This window comes from Ptychodera flava, chromosome 16 (assembly GCF_041260155.1).
Source record: "Ptychodera flava strain L36383 chromosome 16, AS_Pfla_20210202, whole genome shotgun sequence".
Taxonomy (NCBI): domain Eukaryota; kingdom Metazoa; phylum Hemichordata; class Enteropneusta; family Ptychoderidae; genus Ptychodera; species Ptychodera flava.
Genome location: NC_091943.1, coordinates 25,066,079 through 25,078,731, shown reverse-complemented (window position 1 = coordinate 25,078,731; position 12,653 = coordinate 25,066,079). Strand labels below are relative to the sequence as shown.

The following is a 12,653-nucleotide window of genomic DNA, read 5'->3' as shown; positions in this document are numbered from 1 at the left end:
GTCCTGCGAGTTTGAAACATGCGACCTGCGACTTCGATATTTAGACCAAGGTGTAACCTGCGACTTCACAACAGCGACCTGCGTCCTGCGTGTTTGTCAAACTGCGACATCAGTCTTGATTTATTTGCACCATTGCTCTGAACACGAGCCTGAAAAACACGAGGGACACCATTGCACTGCATTAAAACAGCCGGTTTACCGCATTCTCGCGACCAGAGCATAATTTTCGAATTCGCACCGCTGGCCTACGCAAAAATCGGCCAGCGAAAGAATTCAACCAGCTATAGAAGTGCACGAAGGTGTGACGGTAGAAAATCCACAAAGGAAGAGCACAAATTTATTTTCCTTCTTACGAAAGGCAAACTGATCTGAAATAATGCAATAGCAATAGGGTTTTAAACGTCTACATCAGAGTTAGTTTCTGGAACTTTTCTGCTCACATGATCTAAAATATTATATACACACAAAAAATAATATGTACATATTATAGTATGTACATATTAGGCTTAAACACTGAAAATAGGATTGTAGGAAGGTTTAATGATGTCCTGTTTTACAGTTTTAACTCGCGTTATCTATAAAGAAAGTCGGTCACTGGCTGTTCATGGTTAGCAAATATGTTTGGATTGCACTTCTGTCAATATCAGTATTATTTTAACTGCTTTGCATATGTTATTTGTGTAGACAAATGTAGTCCGAAGTAAACCTGTAAGAATATTTTTATTTTTCCAACTGTACAAAAGTTGGATCAATTCGATTTTTTGACGAAAAAGTAAAAATGAAATTAGACGAAAAGATGGCAACATCCGATGATCAATCACTGGAGAATTGGAACAAAACTGGAAATGTTAGAAAATAAAGGACAATAACTGAAAATTCTGATGTTTGCAATGACACTGACGCAGAACTTTATGATACATGGGGGGGGGGAACAACTGATGAATTAAACAGACAGCTAGATGGTTATACCGCAGTAAAATGAGGATAAATACCGGCGATATCTAAAAATCAAAAGGTTTGTCGATAACATAAGGAAAGAAGCGAGGTAAGGCAGACGAAGAATATCTAAAATAATTTGAAATTATAATATAAACATATAAATGCCTATCACGTAGCATATTATTTTCCATGCATTAACACGGACTACTGTCAACATTTCCGTCATAAAATTATCTCAGAGTCTCAAGATGAAAATGAGTGAACTGGTGTGTACATGAATTGAGTTTTGCCAGACTTGGTGAACGATTTACCAAAGCGAAAGCAATGGCTTTTTAATTGATCGATGTTGAACGTTAAATCTCCATTCCACGTTTTACCCTTTGAGCGCTGTAATTTTCTCCCACCAAAATTTTAGGGCAAAATTTTACCAAGAATTTTCTGTAATTTTTTGATAATTTTGGACCAAATCGACATCACATTTCATTGGCTACAGGTCTTTCCCAAAATGTTTGCAAAAATTGGAGAAAATTGACAGGGGTTTATTATATAAAGGGGACAAAAATAAACTTTGGCGCTCAAAGGATTAAAGTTGCGCTCAACGATTAAAGTTCACGCAAGACGCCTCAAATCTAATACTGAGGAAAACACCATGAGACGTTACGTGTTGTTGTCGCATGTCGCAGTTGTGAAGTCGCAGGTCGCAGTTTGACAAACACGCAGGACGCAGGTCGCTGTTGTGAAGTCGCAGGTTACACCTTGGTCTAAATGCCGAAGTCGCAGGTCGAAACTCGCAGGACGCAGGTCGCAGTTTTGAAGTCGCAGGTCGCATGTCGCATGTCGTGACCGGATTTCCATGGGGTACGGCATACTGCCCAACTGGCTTCTTATGCCTGCTTTTTACACTTTTTTTGTAACCTTACTTTCCTCCAGCCGCCGCTGAAATCTGAAAAAGTCACTAAACGGAGAGGAAAATGGACATCTACGTAGGCATCCTTCCATAGGTAGGCGATCGATGCACCCCGACTCCGGATTATGATGTTTTTTGTTGTGTTTCTGGAGCATTGCAAGAAAAACGCTCACTTTCCCCCCGCAACATTTTCATGGCGCACGACTGTGCACTTTTTGAATTGACTAAACCGTAGCCCACAACAACCAGCCAGGAAGTCGTAGGGCTACGGAACCGCAGCAAGCAGCTTGTGTGAATATAGTTCATCTGAACGATTAACATTTTCTTCTTCTTCTTCTTTTTCTCACAGAAAATTCATATTGATGCCAGTCGTTCCAGTAGCAGGCAGAATCATGAGAGCTATAAGGGTTGCCGAGTTTGGATCCCCTGAGGTGTTGAAATTGCAGAATGATGTTCCAATACCAGAACCCAGCGGCAAAGAGGTAAAATAGCCATGGCTCATTTCCCTCAGTGTTATGAATCCTGACGCTGCGCTGACTCAGGAGTTACGTTCTTTGGTATGTGGCTGACGAGACGAAAAGATATTTCCACAAATTCCTAAACTGAATCAAAGAGTTCAGAAGTGTTATCAGTAAGATAGCATGCTGAACACTTGACTTGAAGAGCCATCTTTCGCGAGAGCGAGTGTTGGAGAGCCCGTACCATTGAAATTACAGTCTTGCTTACAACTACTACTAGACTGTAAAGAACAGTCGTGTGCGGACGCTCCGTACCTCCGCCCCGGTGCGGAGCGCCCGCACACGACTGTGCTTTACAGTCTACCTTACAACCAGTCAATTTCATATTTAGCCTTGGAATGGTAGACTTCAATTTGTTCCGAGTATCCTATGGTTATAACGTGTGTTTGTGTATTTGCAAATTGGTTCAAACAGGTGTCATAGGGTAGGGAAAAACAGTTATTCGAAGGTGGCTGCACTGTTACATTTGAAGAAAGTGAAATAAAATTTTTGCCAGGTGATATATGTCATTGTAACATCTGACCTCTAGGTATTAATAAAGGTCAAGTCGGCAGGTGTCAATCCCGCTGAAACATACATCCGTTCAGGAAACCGCGACGTTCTGCCGGCACTACCCTACACGCCTGGAAAAGACGCTTCAGGTATCGTGGAGAAAGTTGGATCAAAGGTCACAAAGTTCAAGGTTAGAAAAAATTCGTTTGACCTTCACCTTCAACGTACATGAAGGTCAAACTTTAGAAAATTCTGATTTGTCATCGATTCATAATATAATGTCTAATATTCTTGTGCATGAAAATCAACGTTCTGTTAACTTTGATATAGTATAGTTGCGATACTGCATCGAACACTGTGCTCACACTGGAAAAATACATACAAGTCGTATACACACAGACACATTGTTAGCTTCATGCCCTTTCCGCACTGTTGATAAAATTGGCCTCAGTTTTTGAAGGGAAATATTACCCATGGAAGACATCCATTTCACAATCTAGTCAATTAACGGAAGTAAACAAAGCTCCACAAGATTTCAAAAATTATTTGCATACCAAAATAGAGCTTAAGCGATTGTATTTGGTCCCTGGAAGTATTGTGATTTGAGTTCTAATGTGAATCAAACATTAATGGCCCAGTGCTAGACTGAAAGTCCGTCGCTCGAGGACGCTCTCTACGCTCCACTCCTCTTATTTTTTTTATTGTAAGGGGAGGAGCGTAGAGAGCGCCCTCGAGCGACGGATCTTTCAGTCCAGTCAAGTGCAAGAGTGATGTAAAACGATTTGTTTGGTAAAAGTGAGTTTTTACGTAATTTTAGTCCCTGTATTAACATTCACCATTTAGAAAATTAAAAACACCAGATATGCATGGAAGCTCATAGCGTTAAAACTTTCAACAGTGAAAGTCAAGTTACAGTGTTTTCTGAGCCTCTGCAAAAAAAAAAAGATCTGAATTTGGATCACTGGTGAAATAATCAACAAGACAGCAAATATTGTCATGTGTACGTGTGAATTTTATTGCTTTAGATGTCACACATTCATATCTATAATGAACCATTTTGTCGCTATTTTCAGGAGTAAAGCTAGAGCTAGTGAAACAGTTCTTATTCATGGAGCCAGTGGTGCTGTGAGTATTTGAGGGAAAATAGCTGTAACCATTAAAGTAAATTTTCCCATTCGTCTCTCTAACTTTCGTTGAAAAAGAAAGTATTAACCTTTCAGATACAAGCCGGTTAATTTTGACAAATAAATTCTAGTCGAGAATTAAATTGGCAGTCAAAAGTGATATTTAGCATTACACACATAAAGTACAGTTTACGAGTTGAACAGCAAACATCGTGAATGATTATGGTTGAGAATAAATAGCTTTATTCTACAAATCGAACGAAAGTAATATAAAATACATCAAATATTATCGAGATAGAGTTCTATATTTCATATCCTTGATGAGTTCACATAGTTTTCGATCAATATTTGCACTGACAGCAACGGGTAGGAATTTTATTCTTGTCGAAGGCATCATTGTTTCTGGCTTTTGGCGCTTCAACAAGCACCGCATGATACCTACTGTATGTCATCGACAGATGTTAATTGTTCCCTGTTCTGTATTTGTCCTCTACGTACTTTGTACTTAAGTGCAGGTGACTTTCAAAGGCACACTTTACACAAGGCAGAGACCCAACCATGCTGTTTGCGAGTTCAAACCCATAACCATTTGTCAATGGGCAGCGATCCTTCAAATATGCCCCTACTTTGACTGAAACTTGTGCAGTATTCTTCCTCCAGAATGTTAATCAAACAGCAACACCGAAATATATCACCGAATCACTATACCGTTTCAAGTATGGAAATTACCCAACATCAATGGGTATGGTGATAGGCAATCTGTAGACAAATTCAGATCCGTATATAGATGTTCATGCAATGCTTTGCATTGATGTGCACATATATTAAACCTCACATTTTTCACATTTTTGCGTATATATACTAGTCAGTTTCAGAAAGCAATAAATCCCATCTCATTATAGGTTGGAATTGCATGTCTGCAGCTAGGGAGTGCATATGGCCTGAATTTGATGGGGACTGCAGGCACACCAAAGGGATTGGAACTGATAGCAAAGCATGGTGCTCAGAAAGTGTTCAATCACAGAGAAGAGGGTTACACCAAACAGATCATGGTGAGGGATCGAAGCTCTGATAAAAGTTTCGATTGTACGTTTGCATTCTCTAATTCTAAGAAAAACGTTCTTAGGAGTACCTTTAATTTTATGTCATATCTCTCTCTCTCTCTCTCTTCTCTCTCTCTCTCTCTCTCTCTCTCTCTCATGCAAATGAAAACAAGGCACGGAATTGTGTGGTTCATTTTGTTGGCATCGTAACATATCATAGGAAGGCTCGATTTTCGTAAGAGAAAATATCTGGGTCATGTTACGAATTCGATTTTACTTTACTTTTTGCCGTTGTATATCTAAAACGTAAAGCACAAATCTTTGATTTTTATGCCTGAATAGGACGGTCCATACATTTAAATAATTAAATGGTAACCTTTGTCACTTGAAAGGTTTTGCAGAGTCACATCGTTCGTTATGAGTGTTAAAAACCCATAACAACACATAGGGGTCACGAAAAGTTTGTATGTATTGAACTGTGCTGATAAAAGTAAATGCTGAGTGATAATGGCTGGATGCTATGTTGTTTATATGTTCTAGTACAACAAAACCTAAAATGTCACTTAAACATAATGCATGTATGATTGTGAACTCACCATAGTTTGTTTTCATAATTCTAATTTGATCTAATAGTCATGGTGTTTTACTTTCATTGAATGCCTCTGTGTGACTCTGTACAGTTTACACGAACTTGCTGGCTGGCACAAATAATTCATAATTATCATACATGTCAAAAAAGTTTATAAGTTAAAGAACAGCAGAGGACAAGATTCCAAGTTCCATATTGACATTTTTTTTTTTTTACAAATGAAAATATCAGCACTGAGTACACAGATTTCTGATATTTTAAAGGGAGTATAATTATATTATTTTTGTACTGTATAGGAAGCTACTGGTGGCAAAGGAGTTGATGCCTCAGTGCCACGACTGCCCAAGGAAGAGAGGGTGACATTCACACAAGGCGACTTGTACCTGTGCCTGGAGTGCAAACAGAGACGCTTTCCAACAGCTAGAAAGAAAAGTTCAGACGACGCTGCCAATGCAACAACTCCACCAGATACTGCCATAATGCATATCAATAACCAGCTAACAGACATTCATACTCAGCTAAGATGTTTGCCCGCTCTTCAGTCTGCAATGCAGGAAGTTCAAGAAACACAGAAGACAATATCAACGTCACTAGAATTCTTCAACAACATTGTTGAAGAATTGAAAGGCAAGGTGGAGTCACTGGAGACCAAAAATATACAATTGCTACAAAGAAATGAAAACCTGGAGAAAAGATTGACTGAGCTAGAAAGAGAAGTTGAGGAACAAAATCAGTACAGTAGAAGGGGAAATCTGGAACTACATGGTATCCTGAAATCCCTGACGAGAATACCGATAACGTGGCGATGCAAGTACTGAAAAAAATCGACGGAGACATTGTACAAGAAGACATAGAAGTAACACATCGAGTTGGACGACAAGATGCACAAGCTCAAGAAAGAGGCGACACAGAACAGCGAAGACCAAGACCAAGACCGATTATCGTACGATTTACAAGGCGACAGAAACGTGACAAGATATATAAGGACAGAAAGAAGATAAAAACACGACAACGGACATGCTAGGTTACACAGTTAATAATAATATTTTTGTTAATGAGAATTTGACAACATATAGACGCAATTTACTTAGACAATCCAATGAAAAGCGGAAAGCTTTGAGATATAAATTCTTATGGTCACACAACGGAATTATATATGTGAAAAAAGATCAAGGTATGCGGTCAATAGTGATTCGTAACGAGAGAGACCTGATGAAGATAGTTTAGACTTGAAATATGTCAACAACAAAAAATTGAAGTAGTTATCTAAAATTTTTGAGTGATTTAAGTTTAGTATGGATACTTTTGTAAATGAGAATATCCAGAGAGTTGAATGTATGGACGCTCCCATTACTCCCTCCTATTTCAATGACACTTTTAATTCCAAACTCGATCAGTCTTTAGCAATTTCCCATGTAAATGTACGCTCACTGAATAGAAATTTCGAAGATTTCAAACTTTTGTACGAGGACTTATTGAATGAGAAGTTTAAAAATTATAGGAGTCTCTGAAACTTGGAATATGAATAACAGTGACATGTTCAATCTGAACTCTTATGCATTAGAATACAACTGTCGAGAAATGGGAAGGGAGGTGGTGTTGCTGCTTACATCCATAGTTCTCTAAAATATAAAGTATTATCTTTTCGAGTGTTGCACTCGGAGTCACTGTGGCTAGAAGTTTGTGATAAAAATTACTCTTTCATTATAGGTATCATATATAGAAAACCAAATACAAGCATAAGAGAATTTGAAAATAGTATTTTAGAAGTACTAGATAGTATCAAACTTGACAAAACACATTGCATTCTAATTGGTGATCTAAATATGGACTTCTCAAAACAAGATAATAGTGTAGAACAGTTTTATACGAAATTGACATGTTTAGATCTTAAACAGCTCATTTTAACGCCAACACGAATTACAAATACCTCCAAAACTATTATTGACCATATTTATACCAATATAAACCATTGTCCAGTCTACTCTGGTACTTTAGTTGGAGATATCTCCGACCATCTACCAGTGTTCACAATCTTTGAGAATATCTACACCAATAGTAGTGTATCTCAGACCGATACAGTATTTTATAGAAGTTATAAGAATTTTTCTCCAGATAATTTCAGACAAGAGCTGTCAAGACAAACTTGGAATAAGGTTTACATGCATAATGATGTAAATGAAGCTTATAATAATTTCTTTCAATTTTATTGAATGTTGTAATAGACATGCTCCAATAGTATCACGGTCACTTAAATCTGTCTTAAAACGTAAACCATGGATTACTAAATCAATAAGAAAGTCAATTAACAAAAAACACTCTTTATATGCTGAGGTTATTAAATCAGGTCATGAAATGAGCAAAGTCTCCAAGTATAAACGTTATAGAAATGTACTGACAACAGTTTTAAGGTTTGCAAAACGAGATTACTACGCTACCCTTTTTAGGGAAAATCATGGAAATTCAAAAGCAACTTGGAATACCATCAATGAAGTGCTTGGCTCTCGTAACAGAAAGCCATGTACTTGTTTGCCTGACCAGCTCATTGTAAATGCAGATGAGGGTACTCCGTTAACTTACAATAACCCTCAAGATATTGTAGATGGTTTTAACAAGTTTTTTACGGGTATTGGTCCAAGCTTGGCGAGTAAAATTTGTAGCTCTAGTTCTTCATATGAGGAGTTTCTCTCACACCCCTCAAATCAGTCTTTTTTTCTATTTCCTACATGTGAAGCTGAAATTGTTAGTCAATTGAACAGGCTTGACATGAAAAAAGCCGTTGGTTATGACAATGTGTCAGCAAAACTGTTAGTCAACGCTGCAGAACACATTTCTGGACCTCTTTGTTATATTTTCAATCTATCTTTTACAAGTTGTCGATTCCCAAATGCCCTAAAAGTAGCCCGAGTAGTTCCAATTTTTAAGAAAGGGTCAAGAGACATTCCTGGAAATTATCGACCTATCTCTGTGCTACCACTTCTTAGCAAAATCTTGGAGAGGATTGTAAATAATCGATTAGTTACGTTTTTAAATAAGTATAATCTCCTCTACAAACATCAGTATGGATTTCGAGAGAAACACAGTGCAAAACTGTCATTAATTAATTTACTGAACAATTTGACGCAACAAATTGACAAGGGAAATACTACAATAGGAATTTTTCTAGACTTCGCCAAAGCGTTTGACACTATTGACCACTCTATTCTTTTATCAAAGCTCCATAATTATGGTGTCAGAGGAAACCCCAATCGTTGGTTTACTGATTATTTAAATCAGAGATTCCAATATGTTTCAGCAGATGGTATTAGTTCTATGAAATTGCCAGTTACGTGTGGAGTGCCTCAGGGATCAATACTTGGACCGACCCTGTTTTTGATTTACATAAATGACCTACCTAATTCATCTGACTACTTTGATTTCCGACTGTTTGCAGATGATTCGAATCTTTTCCACACATACTCGAGTGATACGAAATGTATAGACCTTTCACTAGTAGAAAACCAGTTGAGAGATGTAATCTGTTGGTGTGATGCAAACAAGCTCACTATAAATATTAAGAAAACCACCTATGTATTTTTTCACCAGAAACGTAAATCGGTGTATTTACATGGTAATATCTGTGTTAAAAGTGTGCCTTTAATTCAGTCTAATCAAGCGTCATTTGTTGGTGTAAATATAGATGAGAACCTAACTTGGAAACAACATATTACTAGAGTCAACGCACTAATTAGAATGAAGGCAGGAATTCTTTTTAGAATAAGAAATTTTGTACCACAAAATGTATTAGTATTACTTTATAAATCATTTATACAACCATACATTATATATGGTTTCGAAGTATGGGGAAATATGTATTCATCCTATTTAAATTCCATTCTCATCACGCAGAAAATGTGTATGCGAACAATAACTTTTCTGGATTAAGAACGCCGTCATTACCTTTATTTTTTAAATTACGCATCTTAGATGTTTATAAGCTTTACAAGTTGCTTGTTGGTAATTTTGTTTTTGATTTATATCATCAAAATGTACCACATCCCATGATAGACTATTTCCAAGTTGTGGATCATTGTTATGACACCGTCAAAAAGTAGGGATGAATTTAACATTGCCGAAAATGTACACATGTAAAGGTCAATCGGCAATTCGTACACGGGTGCTCAACTATGGAACTCGTTGCCTAATGTAATTAAAGCTCATACTTCCAGGCATAGCTTCACAAAAGCACTGAGAGAGTATCTGTTACAGGAATACCTACAGTGAACTAGTTAAATCACAATAGTCGTCACATCATTGTGTATGAATTTTCAGGAATACCTCGCTCTGATATCAAATTTGTATCATATAAATATAAAATAATGTTTGTAGAACTCTTTGTATAACAGCGTACGTGTTGACCTGACTAATTTAAATTTTGTAAATGGGCCAGGCTCGACTAGCGAACAGCTATATTTTCTGGCTCCACATTACCACTGAAATGTAAATTTTGTATTTGCCTGTTATGACTTGTGAAGTGTACTACTACTACTTTTCACGGTAATAAACCAAGTTATATTTATAAGTTGATGTAATAATTGAAATGTTAGCAAATGTAAACCTTCAAAATGATCTTGATTTGTTGGCTCGTCACGGAAGAGTTGTGGTAAGTTTAGACTTTATAATTGCCTGGTCCTGCGTCTAGCACAACCCTGCATACGTTTGACGATTCGTACAAAATAGCTTACCTCTATATATACATGTAGGTTAGATACTTCGTCTCCAAGTGTGTTAAAATTACCTTAATATTTCCCTATCTAGGCAAGGAAAAAAAGTTTCATCGAACGTCACTTGTAAAACTGGTGAGATAAAATATTTTAAACTTTTGTTGGTAATTTTTTGAATTCACAAGATGCAACTTACATGGAAGACAACAGAATTACTGTTCGAATGCAGTGTTCATTCTGAACATGACGATGACGATAATGGCGAATCTAAGTTCACCATTCAGAACTGTTCAGTGTGCATAATCGTAATCCCACATACAGTTAAAATATTTTCATGTTCTGAAAAGCTTAGAGAACCGTCAGATTTTTATATTTAATTTTTCAATGCAAACGCGAAAAAAAAATCGGCTGATTCAGGCACGAGATGATGACAAACGAACTCTTTTCATTTTTAACCTTATTGGCAAACTCTCAGAGACCAGTGAGGCAAGCCTAGCATGGCATGTGCAATGTATACGTGGTGGAGACAAGCATCATTAAGGGGCAAATACAATGATCGCAACAAAATTGCACAAATTACTCATCTCGTAAGGGTCAGCTGAGTTCACGAGCGAGTTCCGAAGGGCGCATTATCGCAGTTACTAAAAGTGGGAAGGCGAATTCTGAGCTTTACTCAAAGGGCAACTTTGAAACAAACAGGAACATCGATTCGGTTGTTTGCCAGCTTTTCAAAGGGAAAGGCAATATTATGCTGGCAGTGTACGGTAAGGACGCTTTGCGCGCATAACATCCTGGACCAACGTACTTTTGTAACAAAATCTCGTGTGCAGCATTGGCCGAAATTCGGACAATGCCTTGTCTTTTTCACCTGCGTCGTCTACTGCATTTTGCAATTTAAAAAACCGTGAAGTGTACCCACTTTGTCTCGATACAAAATTATAAACAGGACGACTTTACATACCAAAGTTTCCAAATTGTGTTCGATTCAGTTTGAGTAAATCCGTATAGTATAATCCGGATCCGTATAGGACTTTGGATGTGAATGACTATCAAAGCTTGTTTGTTGTAGTCGCCAAAGAGAGCCTAGTCTTACTTTTCCATTTTCCCGTAGGAATTTCTCGGTTTAAAAGCTGACATGTATCACAGTGGATGTGATCAACTGGAACAGCAACAGCCTGAGTGAAAGATCAAGTGTTTTATCGCAAACACGCAATGCTCGACAACCGTTGACATCACAGGTCAGCAGAAGACCGAGTACTAGTGTTTGCGAAAATGTCGTCTCTCGCCTAATTACACACAGAAAATACTATGTTTGAACCGCTTACAGTTTAGTTAGTTCTCTTCGGCATATCCTTCGCCTTCTTATGTCATTACGTCCTGCTGGAACAACAGGACGTGCACACGAAGACATGTTTCAGTGGTGAGGCCGAACAAAAAAACTGTGCTGTTCCGATAACCCGACCTACCCTATTTTTTACCTGCCGACCGTAAACTTTTTAGGGCTACATAAACACGGAAGTAAAAAAAAAGACAGAAAAAACCCGTAACATCACGCGTTCGTTACTTGGCATTTGATTTTTGCTTGTCTTTGATTTCTTTTTCCTTTTGTATGTATGACACATTTTTCTGGAAATGTTGTGGCCAGTGTTTGACCGCCCTGCACCCCTGAAAAATGCATATTTAAAAATAAAAATATTTTGGAAAAAAATCCCTGCCGACCTACCTAGCCTATTTTTGAAAACCATGTTATCGGAACAGCACAATTTATTTTGTTGGCCTGAATGTGACTAGTGTAAGTCTTGGAAGGTCATATTGAATTTTGCAACGGTAAAATTCCGCAACGACCGTAATTGTGTACGTGTCATTGTTAAATGCAACTCGGTTTCGACAGACATCTCAAATTTTCGCAAGCAGAAGCGCGTTGCTCTGTTTTCCTGCAAACGGATCCATGGAGATAACTGGGGTCTCTACGGTCCGGATCAGGACCGTAACGAAAAAACGGTCTTTTTGGCCGAAATTCTGCTCTATCGGGGCAAAATCCTTTCCCTGCCTACCTTTACCTCCTAACCGACCCCAGAAAAGATGCGATTAACTTCTCGTAACGTCCAAAACCGCTCGTTTTCTGAAACATACCGTACTCGACAAGTTGTTCACCCATGGAGATCGCCATTTTGAATCTCGCTGCAGAGACCCCAGTTATCTCCATAGACCGTTGCAGGGCTGTGGTGGAGGCCGTATAACGCCGGGAACACACAGACCTGTACGCAGGGCTATTATGCCCATATATGCCCATAGCTACTTTTGGCTTGAGCCAAGGTGAGTGACAACGTTACTGTGA

The 12,653-nt window shown here is 38.1% G+C and overlaps 2 protein-coding genes across 2 annotated transcripts in view; both read left to right on the top strand.

Annotated features, from left to right (window-relative positions):
* The window catches only part of LOC139114401 (quinone oxidoreductase-like), a 40,796-nt gene that overhangs the window by 6,973 nt on the left and 21,170 nt on the right, over window positions 1-12,653 (top strand). Inside the window, exons 2-3 of the mRNA XM_070676118.1 lie at window positions 2,196-2,328; window positions 2,894-3,046. Of these exons, the coding sequence (XP_070532219.1) occupies window positions 2,196-2,328; window positions 2,894-3,046 (286 nt within the window). The remainder of the gene's footprint in view (window positions 1-2,195; window positions 2,329-2,893; window positions 3,047-12,653) is intronic.
* On the top strand, window positions 3,904-6,430 carry LOC139114878 (quinone oxidoreductase-like). Its single transcript, XM_070676810.1, has 3 exons — window positions 3,904-3,981; window positions 4,883-5,032; window positions 5,909-6,430. The coding sequence occupies exons 1-3, from the start codon at window positions 3,904-3,906 to the stop codon at window positions 6,428-6,430; spliced, it is 750 nt and encodes a 249-aa protein (XP_070532911.1).